Source organism: Grammomys surdaster, unplaced genomic scaffold (assembly GCF_004785775.1).
Source record: "Grammomys surdaster isolate TR1022 unplaced genomic scaffold, NIH_TR_1.0 516, whole genome shotgun sequence".
NCBI classification, from domain to species: Eukaryota; Metazoa; Chordata; class Mammalia; order Rodentia; family Muridae; genus Grammomys; species Grammomys surdaster.
Window position 1 is genome coordinate 209,072 of NW_021604935.1, and position 22,726 is coordinate 231,797.

The 22,726-nt window shown below is 42.4% G+C and overlaps 1 protein-coding gene across 3 annotated transcripts in view; it reads left to right on the plus strand.

Annotated features, from left to right (window-relative positions):
- The window catches only part of Unc79 (unc-79 homolog, NALCN channel complex subunit), a 233,189-nt gene that overhangs the window by 131,978 nt on the left and 78,485 nt on the right, over positions 1-22,726 (plus strand). For 2 of the 3 annotated variants that reach the window (XM_028781705.1, XM_028781702.1), the window contains exons 20-27: positions 4,277-4,418; positions 5,635-5,714; positions 5,804-5,952; positions 8,038-8,195; positions 8,643-8,824; positions 10,929-11,130; positions 11,716-11,895; positions 21,283-21,569. In XM_028781705.1, coding sequence (XP_028637538.1) covers positions 4,277-4,418; positions 5,635-5,714; positions 5,804-5,952; positions 8,038-8,195; positions 8,643-8,824; positions 10,929-11,130; positions 11,716-11,895; positions 21,283-21,569 — 1,380 coding nt within the window. Of the gene's footprint in view, positions 1-4,276; positions 4,419-5,634; positions 5,715-5,803; positions 5,953-8,037; positions 8,196-8,642; positions 8,825-10,928; positions 11,131-11,715; positions 11,896-13,274; positions 13,341-21,282; positions 21,570-22,726 lie in introns of all 3 variants that reach the window. The other variant, XM_028781703.1, reaches the window with a different exon arrangement.

Genomic DNA, 22,726 nt, shown 5'->3' on the forward strand with positions numbered 1-22,726 from the left:
GTGTGCTTGCAAGTGAGGGGAGTGTTAGCAGTTCCACTCATGGAGTTTCCACGGACACGGAACATTACTGGTATCCCTGAAAGATTTTTCTCACTAAATTACTTTTATGAAGCTTAAATAATATTGAGCATAGCACATTATACAATTAAATATTAAGCAGATCATGTATGAATACTGAATAAGGAACTCACTGACTTCACCAACAATGAAGAAAACCCACTCCCTTTTCTAGCTGCATTCATGCTTTGCTTTCAGGGAAAACCATGTGAAGAGTTGACAGTTGCTGTATGCCACACTTCAGTGACTCCATGCTTTAGCTGTTTTCTCTATGGCATATCTGAAGGGTGTATATAACATCAAAATACCCTCCACTCATCGGAGTCAGATGAAAGGGAATTATCCAAGCCACAGCCTGTCTTCTTCTGTTTCTTTACCAATTGTTTAGGGTCACAAGTTACTTCTCTGAAAAAGCCAACACTTTTTGAAGTCTCACATAAAACAATAAAGTGTGTCTTCAGTTGTAGTCTGTTGACCTTACCTGTTTTAATATAGTATTATGTCTTTTAACCCAGCCATTGGGTACTTACTATAAAAGTGTTCCCTCTCCCCGTTTTTCTTTCTCACTCCTACCCACTGTCTGTCGCTCTGAGCTCAGGTGTTTCAGATCCCTCAGGCAAGTGAGATTAGCTTATATTTGCTTGCTTTTATTGTCTTGTTTATTACCATAGCATAATGTTTTCCAGGTTCATTCGTGTCAACTTGTCAGCGTATGATAAAATTTAGTTGAAAAACAACCAAACCAAACCAAAATAAAACCAGCCACAGTAACAGATGGTGAGGAAATAACAAATTGAAGCCAAGTAATCTTGGGTCTGTTTGGAGGTATAGCTCGGTGGTAGTGTTTGCCCAGCATGCACAAAACTCTAAGTTCTATCCCAACACCAGAAAAACAAAAAACAAAACAAAACCCACCTAACCAACCAACCAACCAACCAAGCAAACAAAGAACAACAAAAAACCCAAAACAATAACAACAAAAACTGAGAGTCTAATTGGAAGCATACTTAAGTAAAAGGAAAACCACAAGCCAGCGCGATCAGTATTATATATAGCAAGAAATGAACAAAGTGGCTATAGGGGGCAGAGGAGAGACCTTGAGACTCTCTCTAGGGTGTGAAGGGACTAGGAGTTCTTTGAGGAAAATGAGCCCTGAATTCATACCTGCAGTGAAGCCCGTGACAAGAAAATGGCAGAAAAGAGTTCAGAGTTACAGAATTTCTGCCCAAATGATAGGTAGACATTAATTTGTCAGTGGACAAGCTCTAATCATCTCTTAAAGGGCCCGTCTGGTCCCACCTCCATGTCACCGTGGGGGCGATCTCAACAGGTCTTACAGGGAACACACTAGCAGGCACCTTGAACATCCAGGTAGAGCTGTCATGCACCGTGAGTATTGGATCTGATTCTTAAGGGAAAGATTGGAAAGAAATAAATGCTTTGAAGTCAGGTACTCTAATTCTGGGGAAAACCAACTAGTAAGAGGGAAAAAGAAAGGAAGAGAAGACCAAAAGCAAATCCTCAAAGGGCCAGAGATGTGAGAGAAAAGCTGAGGGGAAGGCATAACAAAGCAAGTGAGGCGCTGAGGTGCCGGCAGGAGGGAGTACAGCACCTCACATTCTGAGGAGGGGAAAGAGAGGGAGCCATGCCCAGAGAATCCTGCAATTGTAGGATCCTTTGTGCCCCTAGCGAGCATGGTAACCAGGGAATGAAGGCAGAGTCTAGTAGTTTGCAAACAAAGTCAACTGAGGAGATGTCTATATGAATCCTCAGTATCTCTTTGTGGGGTGAACTGTAAGGGAAAGAGGCTGCACAGGGTTGCCCTGTGCTGTCTTCCTAGCAGGTTTGCATCACCTAAGACAAGGAGGGAAATCAAGCATAGATAAAGAGAACCTGAAACCCACCAAACAATCCTTCGTGTCTTATGCTTCTCACGATGGACAAATCCTTCAATTTGGAAGTGAAACTAAGGATTCTGAAATTCAACTGGAAGAGATGCTCTTGAGTAAGAGAGATGTCTGTCCTGGAACCTGGCCTCCACTGCCTGTTCTCCACCACCTTAGGTCTTTAATGCTTCCCTGCCTCAAGGGGAGACAGTGAGAGGAAAACATGCATGACAGGCTGGCAGGAGGCTTCGGCTAGTTTCCAAGGCAGGTGATGCCAGTCCTGTCACAGTACCAGACTTGTAGATTGCAGGTGCTTGTAGACAAATCCTTAAACAGCGGGCAACTGTCTACATCAAACTCAGCTTACAATATGACTGGCTGTCTTGTTTGTAGATGGTCCAGGACCGGAGCCAGCCTCAGTAAACCTGTGACGCTGGCAAAGGTATTTTTCAGAGACCTTGACTGAGTTCATTTTCTCTGCCAGTTAAAGAATTAAAGGGCAGAGAAATTCTCCAGTGCAGGAAGTAACAGCAGGGGAAATCTCAGATACAGCAGACAGAACAGGCAGTTACAGAAAGGCTTCTATTAGAGGTAAGGAAACAGACACACACACACACACACACACACACACACACACACACACACACACACACACAGAGAGAGAGAGAGAGAGAGAGAGAGAGAGAGAGAGAGAGAGAGAGACAGAGAGAGACAGAGAGAGACAGAGAGAGACAGAGACAGAGAGACAGAACAGAGAGAGGGAGTGGGGAGGGAGAGGGTTTACAGGCATATAAAGATAAAGCAGAGAAAGGCTTGTGAGGGATGGAGTTTTTTTTTTTTTTTAAGGGTCTTTGAGGGAATCTTCCTCTCCTAATACAGGTTTAGTCAGTTTAAACAAAGTCAGGAGAGCTGACGGCTCAAACCTTTGGCATATTTCTGTCCCGATCAGGCCTTGAACTTATCCAACTGTTCCACAGTAGGGGGCCCTACTGCAGGCAAAGAAGCAAAGAAATGCACCAAACTTTTAGGTCTTTGTCTCTGGTCACGAGTAGGAGGATAAAGACAAAAGTTCCCCATCTTGATGATTCATTGTGACCCCCTCTTTCTGTCTCTGCCTATTATGTCTGTCTGACTGCTAGCCCCCAACCCTGTCAGCCACGGTTTTAGCACCAATTTCTTTCTGATGTCCTTTATCCCACAAATCTTTGTCTTCTTGTTTGAATTGGATGTCAGATAATTCTCTCTTTTTTTAAAATTTTTTTTATTTTTTTCTCAAATCGTAATTAATTCACACAGTAAAAAAAATTTCTTTTGGTTAAAGTATTAGCCAGAAAGATAATTTTCAAATAGGATATTTAAAGATAAAACTGGGAAGAAAAAGGGTAAAATAGCCAGAGATTGAACACTTAAATAATAGCCATGCCTAATGTGCTCATCCACCCTGCGTTTTGCAATAAGGTCTTGGTACGTAGTCCAGGCTGTCCTTGAACTCTGATTGGCCAACCTCTGCCTCCTGAGTGAAGGTCCTAATGCACTCTCAAAAAAAGAATTTTCTCATTACTTCCTGTTCTTGCAGTTTGCTTTACAAGTGTAAATGTATTTTTCATATTTCTATATATGTCTATATGAATGACCCTGGCGTGTACACAGCATTGTGTGACCAGTCTCCAGGGCTTCTAAATAACACCTGCCCGTGTCTCCGTCCCTAGCTCCTACTACCCATTTCTATGACTTTGACTACTGTAGCTGTGTAAATGAGTGCCTGCAGGATTTGTCCACGGCGACTGCCTTATCTCACCTGGCATCATGTCCTCCAGCATCCTCTGAGGTGTAGCACCCATCAGTAGCTCCCTCCGAAAGCTGAGTAGCAGTCCGCTGTGTGGACACGTATTTTGTTGATCCATATGTCTATCGATAGAGACTGGAGCTCACCCTTTGCTCGCCTTAATTCACATGTTCCACGTTCCAGAAACTTCTTGCACCTAAAACACTGGTTTGTCCAGGTATCCATAATTGGCATTATGTCTGAAGTCATTGCATCCTAAATTGATTGGGAGTGAGATTCTGATCTCTGGGACTAAAGAAAGATCAGGCAGTGTTTTCCATGTTTTATTTTCCTGTATCTACTTCAAATGAAAGCAACTGTTTCACCAACTGCCAAGGCACATCTCTCGATAGGATGGGTGTGCGTGTGGGTCCATGTTCTTCTGAGTCATAGGGCCTCTGCCCTCTTGGCTAGCACAAGGTTGGGTAGAACAGGCTGATCCACCTTTGTTGATGGACACCAAACTGTTCTTTGCAGCCCCTCACACAGCTGCTTGTGTTTGTTGCAGGAGCCCACAGACAGCCTTGAAGATAGCCTCCTTTCTTCCAGACCAGAGTTCATTCTAGGCCCTGAGGGAGAAGAGGAGGAGAACCCAGCAGCCAAACATGGAGAGAATCCAGGCAACCGTACAGTGCCCTCAGAACATGCTGGTAGGTGAACTTGGCTGATGGGAAGTACTGTATGTACACTTTCTAGTTTATACAACTTCATACCCAAGTAGCAGCTTGGACAAGTTTAATGCTGCTTCCTTAGGGTAGACTGAACAGATCAAGCATTTCCCACCACACTAGGAAGTAAACAGCTCTATTACGGCACCAGGGGAATGCCATTCACGGAATCTCTTCCTGGCAGCAGAATCTTATTACTATTATTTGTTGTTATCTTGTTGCTGGGTCCAGGTAGTGTAGAAAGCTAAGTTGAGCTTTACATAGTGTTTGCATATGTGCAGAAGAAATTGAGAATGGCTGAGGTGGAGGGTGCCGACAGCCTTACTAGCCACTTGAGGTATGTTAGTCAAAGCCGGGTGCTTTTGGATAGAGGCAACAGTACTTGGTCCACACAGCATCTGTATCCTAGGAGACTGGCCAAGACCCTAGGCAGATGCACCTTGCCTAGCTGTGCTTCAGGGATGGTCATCACTTCTGGCTGGACAGATGGCTTCTTTATAATGTCTTTAAAGGCTATTGATGTGTGAACTGAGGACACCAGGATGGCAGACAGACTCAGGGTCATTCCCTGACCCCTTCCAGTCAGGAGTTCAGAAAGTTCAGATGTACCCTCATACCTAATTTTATGTGTATGGATGTTTTGCTTCCATGCATCACCTACATGTTTGGTGCCACAGAGCTCCTGGAACTGGAGTTACAGACAGTTGTGAGCTGCCTTGTAGGTACTGGGAATTGAACCCAGGTCCTCTAGAGGAGCACCCAGTGCTCCTAACCACTGAGTTATTTCTCCAGCCCCAAGGCTGAGATTTTAAATTTAGAAGAATTCTGTATTTCCTCATAGAAGGGCACAGGCTAAGGTTTTTGTTTGTTTGGTTGGTTTTGGTTTTGTTCTTCTGTTTTGTTTTTATACAGAGTCTGTCTATGTAGTTCCGGCTGTCCTGAAACTCACTATGTAGACCAGGCTGGCTTTGAACTCACGGAGATCCACCTGCCTCTGCCTCCCAAGTACTAGAATTAAAGGTGTGCGCCACCATGCCCAGTTGGCACATAGCAGTGTGCAAATGAAAGGATTCTACAAACATGTAGTACATTTTATACCTTTTCACCCTCTCTGGTTTCATGATCTTGATGAACTGATGAATGCTGGGGGCCGGGGGGAAGGAGCCAGGTTAACCTTTGTGTAATCATTTTTCCTTAGCAGTAAAGAACGACACGGAAAGAAAATTTTGCTACCAACAGCTTCCAGTTACGTTGAGACTAATATATACCATTTTCCAGGTAGATTTTTCTGAACTGTTTAAATATTGGATTTAGAACTATTTGCTGTTTTGGAGAATGCAGCGACTGACTGTGAGTTCTTTGCATAGGAAATGGCGAAGTTTGAAGAGCCTGACATTCTTTTTAATATGCTCAATTGCCTAAAGATTCTCTGTCTGCACGGGGAGTGTTTGTACACTGCGAGGAAAGACCATCCTCAGTTTTTAGCCTACATTCAGGACCACATGTTGATTGCAAGGTATGTTCTGTGAATATTTTTGTTTGCATTTTAGGTTCAGTTTTAAGATTTAAAGTGAGAGTAAGACTGATTTTGTTTATTTTGATTTTTCTCTCCCAGACAAGTAATTTGATAAAGAAACTTACTCCCTTCCCTCCTTTCCTCCTCCTTCCTTCCTTTCTGTCTTTGTTCTTAGGGCAGGGTCTCGTTGTATATTCTTGGCTTGCTTAGAACTCACAGAGATTCACCTGCCTCTGCCTCCTGAGTGCTGGGATTAACGGCGTGTGACACACCACCAAGCTTTAGTTTTCTTTCTTTTATTTTCTAGCTATGCCAACATGAAGATAGTAGTGTTTGCTTATTGGATTCTGTTGGGCCAGACACATGAAATAAGGATTGTTCTATGCTTTTTGATAGGTGAATTAAGACTATAGTAGACCCTAGATGGGGGTCTTCTCTAAAAATGGCAGGGCAAGTAATGCTGCTGATATTTGCAAGATGGCAATCTCCCCCTGACCCCAACTTAAGATATTTATTAACTTGATTCTGTTCCCACATTCAGGCTTTAAGGAAGAAAATTATTTTTTACATAATCATAAATATTTTAATTGGTTATTTGGAAATTTCTCATTATGACATTATGAAACCCAGTCACACTGGTGTCTCAGTCCTCCCACGTCTGCTCTCCAATGCTTGTGACCTCCCCCTGACAAAGAAAAGAAGGAGGAGGGGGAGGGGATGGGGGGAGGGGGAGAAGAAAGAAAAAAATCAAGTTCAATTTGTGTTGCCCATGTTCTCACTGGAACATGGTCAAACTCCCAGGGGCCCTTCTTTTAAAGGAAACTGAGCCCTCCCCCACCCCACCCTCAGCCCCACCAGAAGCCCTCAGTTGTGGAGAGCTATATATCAGCAGTGAGACAGCAATTTTACTCAAACTAGGAATTGATGAATATTGAACCCCTCTGGGTGCTGTCTCCCTTGCTTTTTAGAGATAGGCGTTTTGAGGAGAGTAATCAAATGGTGCTCTAGGTTTATAGCACTTTCTTTCTGAGCACCTTCAAATAACTATTACAGTCTTCCTGGAGGCAAGCCAGAAAAAAAGATCATTTTGTATGTAAGAGTATAGTCTGATCCTTAGGAAAGGCTTGCTTGTGCGTTGTAACAAATACAAGTCAAGGTTCTACTCAGTTATTTTGTTAATTTACTTATTCATTCAACAAATATAATGACTTGAATATATTTTTTAAACCACAGTATTGTTCTAGATACTTTGGGGGATATTTAAAAAATTTACTCTAGGAAGGGATAAATAATAAATAAAAAGTGATCAATATTTTATTGTTTAATTTGGTCTACTTTTGCATTCAGGAGATACAAGTACTTGATCCTCTGAGCTATCTCCTATCTAAATATTGGCTTCTTCCTACACAAGCTGAGCCTGGGAGGTGGGTCCCTGATAGCTCTCGATTGATACAGTCTTTCTGTCATGAGGTTTCTGAAGGAGAGACCCTGTCTCCTGGAGTCCATACCATGATGTGGAAAGGGAGTTCTGACAGCCTTAAGTTTGGATCATATGCCTGCTCGTTCATAGGTTAATCTGATGGTAAACATGTTTTGTGCTCATCCTTAGGATAGGAAAAGTGGGGACCTTGAGTGACAACCTTGTCAGGTTTTAGAGAGGCTGTTATTAGCAGACAAAGAGTTATTCTTTGCCGTTCAAAGGGGGCAGCCAAAATAGTGACGCTTTCTAATTATTCACAAAAGAAACAATTTTAAAACCATTTACCACACTATCATCTTCATATAACTGTTAATTTCGAATATTATTTCATTCATTTACATAGCTGAATTTACGTACGGAATTAAATTTTTATATTTAAATGTTTTTCAATTTTGTTACATAAAAGTAATTTCTTTAGAAGATGTTAACAGGTCAAAACATAAATGTTTCCTGGAGGATTATGGTCTTCTGGCTGGATGTGCTTTCACCGAGGGCATCCTACCAGCACCTACTGTCCACGCCTGCCATAAGTTACTAGAACAGACTCTTTCCCTCTGAGGAGGTGGCGATGACCATAATACCTCTGCTGTTCCTTGATTTCACAGCCTCTGGAGAGTCGTCAAGTCTGAGTTCTCTCAGCTGTCTTCACTGGCGGTTCCTCTCCTTCTTCACGCTCTGTCTCTTCCTCATGGTGCTGACATATTCTGGACAATCATAAATGGCAACTTCAACAGCAAAGACTGGAAGATGAGGTTTGAAGCAGGTACTTCTATGTCAGTTAAAAAATCCTCTGGGTCACAAGGTAGACCAGATGTCCAGTTTTGAAAGGTATTTTTGGCCATCATTGTTGATACTTAATTTTCCATGTAGGAGCCTCAAGTTAACTTTTTTTATGGGGTTCAGTTCTCATGAGGCTTAAATAGATGTCAATACAGGGCCAGTGAGATGGATCAATGGAGGTACTTGTCTCTCAGCTTGAAGACCTGAGTTTAGCCCTCTGGAACCATAATTATGGAAGGAGAGATCCAACTCCCACAATTGTTTTCTGGTCTCCTTACACACCCTGTGCTACATGCATGCCCTACCTACAAGTCAATAAAACAAATAAGCAATAAATAATGAACTGAAATATTTTAAATAGATAAGTGTAACATATTTATATGTTAATAAATGCATATATGCTTTTTGTCTTCTATATTTTATATTGCAGTGGAAAAAGTAGCTGTCATTTGTAGGTTTTTGGATATTCACTCAGTGACCAAAAACCACCTGCTGAAGTACTCTCTGGCACACGCCTTCTGCTGCTTTCTGACAGCTGTGGAAGATGTCAATCCTGCAGTAGCCACCAGAGCAGGTCTCCTGCTTGACACCATAAAGAGGCCAGCACTGCAGGTGATGGGGAATGTGTGTTGTCAGCCCTGCAGATTGTTTGTCAATATCACCAACAGTTGACTTTGTCATGTGTCTGTTTAGCCATGCTATGTCAAAACACCACAAACAGGGTAGCTTAGAGAGCTATAGGAGTTTATGTAGTATGATTCTGAGTCTGGGAGATCTGTAGTCAAGGTGCTTGTAGATTCAGTGCCTGCTAAGAGTTCACTTTATGCTTCATAATTGATGCTTTTTTCCATGGCAAGGCCTTTGTTTAAGAACAAGAATCCTATTAGTGAGGATTCTGTTCACATGGCTTTGTCCTCTCCCAAAGACTCACCTTCTAATACTGTCACTTGAGTTGTTGAGTTTCAGAGTGGTGAACGTTTTAGGGGAATGGACACAAATATTCAGACTACAGTACAATGCAAACTAATGATATTAGTGATTATAGCAGCAGAGGTCTGTGTGTGTGTTCAAATGTGTGCTTTGGAGTTGTAATGAAAACAAGAAGAGACTTGACTTACCCCAAACTCTCCCTGTACAGTGGGAAAACAACCCAGAACCATACCTTATTAAGGTAACTTGTTTCATTTATTGATACAACATTTCCCCCCACATACCGATATAATTTTTAGACAGATGTAATTGTTGTATGTGGCAGGGAAGGAGGCACATGTTTAAAGTAGGCTGGTTGATTTCACACTGTTCAGCTGGCCTTCGGGCTGGAGCTGCTGTTAGAGGCCAGATGCTGAGGGGAATCAAAGTGAACCCTGGTAGGTAAGAATGCCAGCAAATGAAAGTCTCGAAACAAAACCAAAGAGACCCAGAGAGGGTTGCGTATTGATCCTTTGTGATAACCTTCTATTGTAACAAGAAAGCAAACCTCAGAGAGATCATAGGACTTAGCAAAGGGTACCCAGTCCATTAGTGAACAGCTAAGACAGTCTTGCTGTTTTTTGATGTTGATACTGGTTTGAATTCTGTTGTTCTTAGTAAAGCTAATAACAAAGGCAAGAACTAACATTTACCAAAGTGATACTGCCAGGGAGGCACATTAGAAGTGCTCCATCCTGAGTCGCCTCTCTTAACCCTTAGAATAGCGTTTTGTAGGTCCCCATTGTTACAGTTGGAGAAGCTGGAGTTGGAAGAGTAGTTATGTTTTCAGGGTCACGGTCAGACTCATAATATAGCCCCTGTTCTCTTCCCTCCCTCTTCTCTTTCTCGCCCTTTCTTGCTTCCCTCATTCTTTCTAGTATAAAGACTTTCTATTTGTTATAAGCAAGAAGAAAGGTCCACCAATGTAGGAGCTAGAAAAGTACAGAGCTGTGCTGCTTAAGGCACACTGTGCCTCTGAAACCTCTGTATTCTAGATAGCTCTTCCCAGCTGACTTCCCAGGCAGTTGATGTACCACTCTTGTACCTTGCTAAGTGATGCTGGAATGGATTCATGGTATGCCTGGATACGCCACATTTTTTAATTTGAATCATTTTTTTTTAAAGGCTCATTGGCTAGAAAAATAGATGTTCCATCCATTTCCCATTTTAAATGTTTTAGTGTGTATTTTCCCCTCGAATTTCAAGAAGACAGGATACCCTTTTGTTCTTTTACAAACACGCCACTTAGGATTGTAAGGAAGTTTATGACTATCTTCTCATGTGTCCTAAAAAGATGCATTGGTACTTGGATTAAGTGGATGCCATTTAATATTTAGAAAATGAATGACATATATTTAGCTCACATTTTTGGATCAACATTAAAGAGGTATTGTGGGGCTGGAGAGATGGCTCAGAGGTTAAGAGCATTGACTGCTGTTCCAAAGGTCCTGAGTTCAATTCCTGGCAACCACACGGTGGCTCACAACCATCTGTAATGGGATTTGATGCCCTCTTCTGTTGTATTTGAAGATACCTACAGTGTACTCATATACATAAAATAAAATAAATCTAAACAAAAAAGAGGTATTGTGAATTAGGAGAAACTTGCTTGTGCATTTTTTCCTTTCCAATACTCATGATCAGAAAGATTCCAATGGGATGATTTTGCCTTGAGGACAGTGCCTTCTTCCACTGATTGCCCAGTGTATTGTCTCTAAGAGGTTTGTGTCTAATCTCTCTTTTCCAGGGTCTTTGTCTTTGCCTTGACTTCCAGTTCGACACTGTGGTTAAAGACCGACCCACCATCCTGAGCAAGCTTTTACTCTTGCATTTTCTTAAGCAAGACATTCCTGCTTTGAGCTGGGAGTTCTTTGTCAACAGATTCGAGACACTTTCTTTGGAAGCTCAGCTGCATCTGGACTGTAACAAAGAATTTCCCTTTCCTACAAGTAAGTAAGACACAAGAGAGTAACCAGTCCCAGCTAAGACACTTGGCATGTAGCTTGTTCCACACATGGAAGAGGATGTCTTGGTCTCATGTGCCCAGTTCATCAGCTCTAGAGTGCTTGTGTTGCTAATCTGTAGATTTAAATACATTACGGTGGTCTGAGATCTGAATTTTCCTCCCTTTTTAGGAGGACACCTAATAACCATCTGCAACTCTTTTCTTTACACACTACCCAGTTGATAATGTCTGTGAAGAGTTTTAAGAGACTCTTTGTTCTGTGCAAACTTTTGTCTGCTTATTATTTAGTTGCTTATGGCTCCACGTTCATGAGGGAAAAAGTAACAAAATTTGATAGTCAAACCTCATGTATTAAAGGAGAAAGTAATAGTCATGACAGATAGCAGTCGTGATTTTTTAAGGTAAGACATGCCATGCCCTGGAGGGAGAGGTGGAGGACACGTCATGGTCATAGAGGGTGTATCTTCTTATCTCAAAACTATACTCATATGAATTACTTCAAGATAGCTGTATCATGTGGCCAGCCAAGGAATATATAATAATAATGTCTTTAACCCCTCCTGTAAAGCCATCACTGCTGTGAGAACCAATGTTGCCAACCTCAGCGATGCTGCCTTGTGGAAGATCAAGAGAGCACGTTTTGCAAGAAACCGACAGAAGAGTGTACGGTCCCTGAGAGACAGCGTGAAAGGGCCCGCAGAATCCAAGAGGGCGCTCTCCCTCCCTGAGACCCTGACCTCCAAAATCCGTTGAGTATCTTTCCTCTTCGTCTTGTGACATCTGTTTAATGTCTTTCTGGAGCTGATGTGTCTTGTTCAGTGTTCACAGAGAGCAACACAGTTAGCAAACTAAGCCTGTCCATCAAGTTTGGTCATCAGAGTCCGTGGGCATGGGTGGCTTTCTCTCGTTTGTGGATGCAGCAAAATCCTGACTGATCTATCAGTAGGCTGCAGACCCACTGCTGTTTGGCATGAGGCTTAGAGATGTTTATTTTTGAGAGCTAGAATAGAAGGGTATGCTCAGCAGCATGGGAGCCCGAGTGCTTTCTGAATGAGACTTAGATACCAAAAGCCATGCAGCTAAAGGGACAGGGTTCAACCACTGAATGACTGTTATTTCATGAGCGCTAGAAACAAACACATAACTTCCTCAGAAAAACCAGTAGAAATAATGGCTTTTGAACAAGAAAAATCAGGCCCAAGAGAAGATGGATTCCTAGTCAATGTCAGTTAGCTCATAATCGGAAATATGCTTTGTTGTCAGTTTTAAAAGACCACACACATTTATTTTATAAAGGTCTTTGTATTATATTTTTTTTTCAAAGAGAGTGAGTGTCCTTAAATAACCAAATGCCTAGTAAATACTTGTGTTTAACAACAGCACGTAAGAGGCAAATAATAAAGCAGAATCAAGTCACTGAATGAATGGATGAATGAGAATATTTAAATAATTTGATCTCAAATACCACCTGTGCAATCCATCAGTTAACACCTTAAGCACACTTCTCCTGTCCGAAGCAGAAAGATTTGCATTTTCATCGGCATTTATTACAGAACAACTTACTGTAACATAACCATGTTAATCATAAATATGATTTGATTTTCTTTGCTACATTTTCCTTTTTTTATGACAAGCTTTGAGTATGTGGTATTTTGAACCTTAGAAGAGTCCATCGAAAGCCTTTTATGTGATTAACAGTCTTAGCATTGCAGGGAGCAGAGTTAATCACACTGAAGAATAATTCCAAGGGGCCCTAGGAGAAGCTGCTGTCAGATCCAGGACACCAATCCTAGCTTAAATTAACTGCAACTTGTATATGAATTTTCTGATCCTTTAATAAACTAACTGACTAGTTTGGGGTATTCATTTTATTTACTCTTATTTCTTGATAATTCATTCACACAGCCATTTTGATGTGTTTTGAATTGAAAATGACATTAAGAAAGATTTCTTGAGATCAGAAACAAAATGCAAAAATTCTGGAGTAACCATCTTTTGTGTGATGTTAATTACAAATGAGAAAACTAAGCTTGCTTCTGCTAGCCAGTGCAGTTTAGCACTGAATAGTTTTCTAGGCTCAAGTTGTCTTTAATGCTTATTTCAATAGAGTTGTTGTTGATTTTTAAGCTGTGAGGTTGACCAGGCATGAGCAGTCTGCTCCGGCTCTCGGTGGGACACCTGAACAGACGCCAGGTGGGTACTTCTGACGTTGAAGGGCCATGTTCAAGTGTCTCTATCATAGGTGGACAAGGTTAAAAAAAACCAAGTGTTTCTCACTGGACCAGAGTGATATTAGGATTTATGAGCCCCGAAGGGTCTCAAGTGTCTGGGCTGTTGGCATGCCAATTCTTTATATTGTTTTCTCTAAGCAGGTGATTTCTGATTCCATTGACTTTTGGTCCAGTAAGAAGCATGTAATTGCCCACCTCTCCCTGGACAGCAGGTGTGACCAGAATTGCCCTCCTCGCTGCTATATGACTTATGTTTGTATGTGTAAGCTACACATAGAAACACCGTGTTCGTAGATGAGAGGTTTCTTTAGGTAAAGCACACTCTTCATTTGCATTTTTGAAAGGTTTTATGTTTGAATCATCATCTTCTCATCCTTGTAGCTGCTCTAGTTCCTTGCAAGTCTGAGCATTTCTGTTTCTCAGGAGCATTTCCATCGTTTGGAGGATCTGAAGGTCTTATTCAGGGTGACACAGTGTAACTTATCATGCCCTGTTCCTTATCAGGGTATAACTCAGCAACAGTATCCCAAGCATTGAGCAGATATTGTCAAACACAATGCTAACTGAGTGCTGTCCACACAAAGTGGGCCACCATTCACTGAGGGACTACCTGAACACCCGCATGCCTGTCATGTCAGCCTCAGTGGTTCACTCTGTATCTTTCTATAAACATTTGGATTCTACTCTGAGGATAAGTTTAGGTTAAAACTTTTCAAAATGGTATTGACTGACACCCTGAGGAAAAAAATTTACCTAAGAAGACTTAGAAGGTCATGAACATATTATAAAATGACACTTGAAACATAGGAATTCAGGAGTGGAAGAGATGAAAGGGTCCTAGAGATCATGAATACAGGAAGTAGGTGCTGACAAAAAGATCTTTCTCTATTGAAAGGGATCAAAGGACACAGAATGACAAACAGTTTGCAGAGTCTCTCTTCTCTGATTTATATGCATCTCTTCTTTGGGGAGGGAGGGAGGGAGGGAGAGAGAGAGAGAGAGAGAGAGAGAGAGAGAGAGAGAGAGAGAGAGAGGAACTTCTTCTGATCTAATGACACTGTCATTAGAAAGGTGAGTTCTGGGCTGGAGAGTTGGTTCAGTGGTTAAGAGCAATCACTGCTCTCTCCAGAGAACCCAGGTTTAATTCCCAACACCTACATGATGGCTCTTAATTTTCTTTAACTCCAGTTTTAGGGGATCTGATACCCTCTTCTGGCCTCTTAGGGCACCAGGCATGGGTCATATATTTATGCCTGTAGGCAGAGAACTCACCTACGTAAAGTAAAAAGAAATAAATCTAAAGAAAGAAAGATGAGATCCATCCGATTCCCTTTCCGTGAGGCTTTTTGGAGAAAACTCTCAAGCTGTTTCATACAGTTCCTTCATTTTATCTTGAGGCTGATCTCGTTTGTCCAAACTTCCTTGGAAGGCCAGTTGCTAGTTAGTATCATCCATTCTAATAATCTAACCAAAGGAGACCCTGACATCCCGTAGGAAAAACGTTCCTCTGTTCCCTGAGGTTAAGAAACTCCTCCAGCTCCTATCCCAGCAAAACGACCAGGTGGGAAGGAACAGATAACAGAACTGTTTAAACTAACTGTGAAGCTAAAACTTCTGGACAGAGAATCTGCATGACAACTTGACGAGGGAAGCTTGCCTTAGATTTGGAAGCTGTTGGCGATGCTTTTAAGGCGCTGTGAAATGCCTATAAATTATCGCTTGCATCTATGAATGATCCTTTACTGGATGCAGGGAGACAAAGGCATACCCCATCAGAAGACCTCAGGATAGGTAAGGTAGAGTCAAAGCAAAGACCTGCTGCTTAATACAGGGACCCTTGTTTAGTCTAGGTGGTGAGCTCCTCTGTGCGAACTTCCTATCGGTTGGACCTGAAGTAAACCAGGTTTGATTCAATTATACAGCAAAAAGCTTTCTAGTTGCTGTTTAGGCTCAACTTAGGGCTCTGGGTTTAAAATGGATAATTTTTTACTCTTAGCCTTCATGTAGAATGCACAGCAAATAAAACAGAAGAGTTTCTATAGATGGATGGCATATACCCCCAATGCCTGTAAAAAGCTGCATTCCTCCGTACTATAGGAGTCAAACCGAAGTCTTTTTGGTGTATATAAGTAACATTCTTGGAAGGAGTGGCCTGACATTCCCACTGTACAAAGGGACAGGTGTCACATATTTGTGGGTGACAGACCTAGAGCTCACACCCAGAGTTCCCAAGCTCCTGTTTATGTGGCAGACATGGCCAGGGCTAGCAGGAGCTCAGTCCTCCTGTTCACTCAAGTTTCAGACTCCATAACTGTTGGTCTGACATGCGTCCAGGTACGCACAGGTGCATTTTCAGTAATACCGTGAGCCTCTCGGGTTTGTCCGTCTACAGCGACCACTGAAGGTCAGGTGGGTGCACAGTTCACACCTTTCGGCTCGATACTGAATGAACAGTGCCAGCTACAGGAATGTAAAATGCTCTATCCTGCCGTGTTTCTCACCACCTGAGATGAATAGCTGGAAAGTACGAGGATATAATTATATTTCCCGTACATTTTATGTATGTCTCTTCGCCTGTAGTGTGGCCTAGCTTTGACTTTATAGAATCTTTGGATATACGTAAGTTTTTATTCCCACTCGGTTTGCAGACAGGGGAAACTGAAACACTACAGTATTACATCATTCTGCTTAGTGCCTGGCTTAAGGTCACATCAGTTTAGAACGTGACTAATAGTTGCACATAAAAGACTTGGTTTGCTTGCTTTCCACTGCAGTAGGAGCCTCCCAGTGGTTGGTTTTATGAACTTCTGCCTTGTAGCACTTGAAGACACTGATCTGGTTGACCTGGTATTCAATTCTCCAGATGAAAGACTTTCCCCAGGTTAGTCCAGAGCTATCCCAGTCCTCACAGGACACACATTCTTCCAGCCTATAGAGAAATTTAGAAATCTCATTACCTGTGTTTACACTTAGAAGAAAAGGTGCCTTGTGCTAGTTAGATCTGGTAAAAAAATGTCTTGCATTGGCCTTTCCTGCTTCCTTTTCAGTGGCCACGCCTGGAATTTCAAACAACTTCTCTTTGAGTTCTTTTGTTCTATAGATAGATAATTTACTATTCACCTCCCTGGCTGGCAAAGCGCCTGTTGACCACTGAGGTACCAGTCGTTTCTATAGGAATGCTTGTGTTTACAGTGATAGCTTTGAGAATTAACTTTTGAGGAACAAACATTTTTGCATCTACTGTTCCAGAAAACAGTACATGAGAAATGTTTAAATCTCAACTTATAGGCAAGGAAGGGAGATAAACATGGCCGTCAGTGAGTACTCATCTGCAGAGAAAGTGGTACTTAGGATGGTTTGCATGAGATGGGGCAGGGGAAGAGCATCTCATCAGCGGAAGCCACAGGGAGGCTTTCACCCAGGTTCTCCTTAGAGGGCACTGCCATAGTTTGCTTTCTATTGTTCAGTCATAAATATCATGTCTGAACACATCCAGGGAAGAAATCGTTTACTTTGTCTTAAAGCTTATGGTACATCATGAAGGGAAGCTAGGGCCGGAACTCAAGGCGGGAACTTGGAGGCAGGAACTGAAGCAAAGGCCACAGAGGAACACTGCTTATTGGCTTGCTCCCCATGGCTTTTTCAGTTTTTTTTATACCACCCAGGACCACCTGCCTGTAGATGGTGGCACCCATTGTGATCTGGATCCTCCCACATCCATCACCAACCAAGAAAATGCCTTACAGACTTGTCTACCGGGAATCTGATGGAGGTGTTTTCTCAGATAAGAGTCTCCCTTGAAAAATGACTCTTGCTTGTGCCATTGGCAACCAAACCAAACCAAACGGAACCAAACCAAACCAAACCACCAAGCCAAAGCAAAAAACCCAAAACCAACACACAGTGTAAGCACATGATGATAGGACATAGGCTAAGGAGAGCACATGAGCTATGAAGTCAGCCACCAGCCTACACACATGCACACATGCATACATGCATGCATGCACATGACTATATACCAATATGCACACCCACACTTGCAAGCACCCACACATACACACATACACACATACACACATACACACGCTGGACCTGCTATGGGAAAAACTTTAAGCTGACAGATAAGTGTGGGCATAAGATTGGAATGCAGCCTAAGATACAGTTTTTGACCTCAGGGTTTCTAGGCCAACTGTAAAACAAACTCATGGACGAGGACTTTGTTTTCCCATGAGTTACTTCGACAGAGAGGAGTAATTTTTAAATTCAGTTCACTTAGACATTTATGAACAATGAGCATCTATTATATGTCAGACACCACCCTGTGTTTTGTGAAAGATGCTAAGATAGATACGATGTACCATATGCCTTCAAGCCCTGTATGCTTTTACATGGAAAATAAAGCCAGTGAATAGATAAAGTTCTGCCTTGCATAAAAATTATTTGGAAAGCTAAAGGAAAAACTTCCTTTCCCCCTCTGCTTTCCACCTCTCTTCTCTCTTATCTCTGGAACACAACAGAATATAGGGACCACATCCAATCACTGAGAGGGGTGTGGGCATAGGCTTCTGAAAAGTAGATTCATGGCTCAAAATGAGGGAATGAGTGGAAGTCCACCCTGGCAAAGCAGAGATCACCGTGAGCGAAGATTAGGGTGGGCTTGTGTTGGCTCTTCCGAGATCCAGCTTTGGGGATGCCTAGTGCTCGGGGATGTGGGAAGGCCAAGAGATAAGTCTGGAGAAGCAGATCCTGATCCTGCCTGGTGCCAAATAATCTGAGTCTCTGAAGTTCTCTGCTTCAACGTTTCTGTCAGCTACTCCATTCTGAACATGCGGTGGAGAACCCAGTCAACCCTAAATGATGGTAGGCTTCAGCATTATAATGATACAGAGACAAAACAAAACCTTTAAACATGTGTCACTATGGTGAAGGAAGATAAAAGACCCACATAGACTAGAACTGAGGACCAGCGGCCTTAAGAGAATGTCTTGCAGGTATTTAGTTTCAAGATGGAAATTTTACGTCTCTTATAGATGATTAACATAGTAGTAAATAACCGTCCATCTGGTTGGACAGTTCATTCTTCGTAGGGCTTTGACGGGAGCCATCTTTCTTTAGGAAGGGTGTATCTGCTGTAAGCCCACTCTATTCTAATAGAAGATGCTGAGCTAAATGTAGACTCGTCCTGTCCAGGGTGGGAGGGGCAGATTAATGGAGTAAGGACTAGCGTTTTACTTTATACACGAGGATCAGTGCATTTGACGGCTTGTTGAGGATGTCTCATTGTGACTGTTGAGAGAAAGCAAACTAAAAGCGGCAAGCATCAGGCCACCGAAAGGAGGGCACATAAAACATAACATTCAGCCATTGGGGAAATAAGATTTGCTGAGAATTGAAAAAACAGTGCCCCTTGTAACGGGGAGGAGAGCCTTGCCTTGGAAGAGGTCAGATGACGTTAGATTAGTCGTTTTTCTCTGTGACTTGAGACAGAATGAAGTGGGGGCAGGGCTTCCTCTGTTCTGAGGTCCCTCGCTCATTAGGATGAAAATCAAAGTCGTTTTTTAAACTGTTTCCACTTCCGTTTAGGAGTCAGGCTATACTAGACAAGGAGGAGCCGGGCATGGCTGAGAGATGTGTGCTCTCCTAACCCTGCACCCCAGAGCTAAAGGAACTGAGCGCTGGCACCTGCTGTAGCAGTACTGCAAAACTGGAACCGTGTGGACCCTACACGCACACAATTGTCACTTTTTTCTTTTTATCAATTTGCCCGAAGCAGTCATATTGTTGCAGTTGTAAAATGATACCCCAGAAGAAAGAAATCAAAAGTAGTTTTTTTTAAAAAAACATACGCTGCTTTGTTTATGTGTGCGCACGCCTGCTTGTCTGTGTGTGCACCACATGCGTGCAGGTGCTGCAGAGGCCAGACGAGGGATTTAATGTGAGCTGTTTGGTGTGGGTGATGGGAACTGAACCCCTATCCTCTGTAAGAGCAGCAAGTGATCTTAGCTGATGAGCCACATCTCTGTGCCCCCCCCCAAAAAAAGACATTTTAAAAATGGTTTAAAAAATATATACGTATTGTTTTCAGAGATTTATATAAGGATTGCTTCTGATCAAATCTTATAAATATTCAGTTTAGCTTTAATACGTGATGACGTAGGACATTGCGGATCTTTCACTGAAATAAATTATTCCACATGAACTGATTTGTGATAATTGCCTCCGTATAATGATGCTTATGGACCACTCATGTGAGAAACAAAATCTTAGCTGCTTTGAACACGGTTTTAGTGGGGGAAATTCCTAAGGCATGTTGCATGTATGTGCATTGCATGTATGAACATGTTGCATGTATGCAGTATGCATGCCTTCTTGGACAGACATAAAAGACAGAAAATGTCAATATCTTGGGGCCATAATGACAAGTGTCTGAAGGCCCCCCTGTATTGGAGGACCTTAGGTTTAGTCGCTTCTGCCTCCTCCTTACTTGTTAACCATCACCTCCTTGTTTATCACTCACTGGTGGGTAGGTCAAAACCCTTCTGATGACCAGAGAAAGTAGCTAACCAAGGTTTCTGCCTTCTAGGTGGGCTGTGTTGAAGTATAACAGCTAACTGTTGGTTGAATGTCATTTTATGCCACTGTCCCAGAGGGAAGTGGCCGTTAGGCAGCTCAGTTCTTCCCTATAAGGAAACATTTCTTCTATCTTGCTTCTCTCCATGGGGTCCTTAAAGATTGGACTTTTTCCAGACCAACCGAGCCATTACTGGCTATTAGTTGCTCCCTGGATCCCTGTCGCATCATTTCTTACCATAGCTATAACAGATGAAACCAAGGCTAGGTCTCTGAAAGCTTGTACCCAATGTTTGTCCTCACGCAGAGGGCCTTTTTTCTTGCATGAAGAGATGGGGATGCTGGTGTCCGGCTCTAACCTATGACACAAAACCTTAAATTTAATTTTAATTTAGACATTCTAATGCTGTTTGTCAAAAGGGCAGGCTGCAGAGTGCTTTGACTAAACCCCAAAGCAAATAAATACAGAAGAAGTGAGAAGACTCACCCAACCTGACCATGGAGCAGAGGAGGGGTGGGGTAGGAGGCGGGGCAGGTTAGAAGGCCAGGACCTCTCGGCTATAATCAGCAGCTAAGATTATAAGAGGAAGCCAAGGGCTAGACTGCTTTTTCTTCCATGTGAACTCTCAGCTCATCTTCATGTGCTGTTTTTGTTTTTGTTTTTTTAATGTTTTTGAGAGCTCCTGTTTCTCTCTGTCTTTCCTTCCCTCCGTGTCTCTCATTCCATACTGGAGGGCTTATCATTGGCCATTTATAATTCAGACAGGACACACCGCTGAATCTCTCAGCATTTGGAAAAAAAGATATTACTTTGCTCCAGCTGACTCACGAACATAATTGAATTGAGACAATAATTTAAATAAATTGAATACAAATCCCCCAGCAGATCCTTTTATACTTAGTGAAATTTAGCATCTGGGGTTGATCTTCCAAGCATATTGTACAAACTGGGCAGAGCCTTTCTTTGTCTTGGTACCCGAGGGTACAACTTTGCTACTCCATTAAGAATTGCCGAGTGCGAAGTTTGTTAGGTGTTTGTCTTACCCTTTGAGGATAGTGTTGCTGTATAGTTCGTCAGTTTAATTTCCATTCCTGTCTCACTCTGAGTAACTTGGTTGCTCAGTAAATGATGGAGGCAGCAGCTTCCGGTCCAGGAATGACACTTTGCTGAGGAGCCACATTGTGTCTTTAAGTTTCTCATCTAGAGCAGACCTTTCACTATGTAGCAGAAGTGGAAAGAAAGGATGATGGTTTGTCCGTGTCAGGTGATGACTTAATGTAAACTTGCTTGAGGGGGTGTAGCTGCACACTGATTGTGTCTCTTACACTGACAGGACAACAGTCTCCCGAAAACGACAACACCATCAAGGACTTGCTCCCAGAAGATGCTGGCATTGATCACCAGACAGTTCACCAGCTGATCACCGTGCTCATGAAGTTCATGGCCAGGGATGAAAGCAGCGCGGAGTCAGACATCAGCAGCGCCAAGGCCTTCAACACAGTCAAGAGGCACCTCTACGTTTTACTTGGCTACGACCAACAGGAAGGATGCTTCATGATTGCACCCCAAAAAATGCGCCTGTCAACATGCTTTAATGCGTTTATTGCAGGAATTGCCCAAGTAAGTGTAATGATGCTTTCAGGAGTCCCGTCTCGGTTTTTGATAGGAACAAGACATCCCGTTCCATTTGGATAATGTTGAGTGTGAAAGTTTGTTCAAATGATATGGTAAGGCAGGGATCTGTAAAGGGGAAAATGAAGAAGGAGGAGGAATGAATAACGTTGTATTATAAAGGAAATGTTTGTAAAATATATGTAACACAATACTGAACCACTGTAAGTGTAAAACGGCAGTAAGATAGCTTAGCCAGTAAGATGTGTGTGGAACAGGCATACGTATGAGTTCAGGTCCTCAGTGCCTGATTGAAAGGACAGACATTGTAGTGCGTAGCTATGACTCCAGTGCTGGGGCAGTGGAGAGAGAGAAGTTCCTGGAACTCATTGGCTAGCCAGCCTAGCTAATTGATGAACTCCATATTCAATGAGAGATGCTGTCTAAAAGAATAAGGTGGAGAGGGGTGAGGGAAATATCTAATATCATCTGTGACCTACTTCTATACACATTACCACATGCGTGTATGATTGTGAGCACATGTGTAAGTACATACTTGTTCACAAACACATACACACATATGCCCCATACACTCAAACATAGAAAATATTCACAAATATGTACACAGATAAAGAACACACACACACACACACACACACACAAACTCCATTTGCTTACACACACAGAGACAAACACACAGACGCACACACAGAACTCATAAACACATGTATACATCCCATGTGCACACACACACACACAATTCACAAACACATACATACACCCAATGTGCTCTCTCACACACAAAAGGACACACACACACACACACTCTCACACACAGATTTTTTTAAGAAGGAAGAGTCTTGTTATTATGCAACTGTTACAACCATCCATCTCTTAACCCCTTCATCTTCTTAAACTAAAACTCTGTGCCCAGTAAACAATGAGAGGTCAAAGTGGTTTTTGTTTGTTTGAGTGGAATTCTGTTTAACATTGATTCCCCTTTGGTCCCAGACGGAGAGACCTGAGTTAAGAGAACTTGTTTCCCACTGCACTACCATCCTTGGCTTCTCTGCATTTGTGTGCTCCTTCTGTGAGCTGTAGTATGTGCCTTAGCAGACATCACCTGTGTCCTTTCTAGTCCAGTGATGAGTGTCCACACTGCTCTG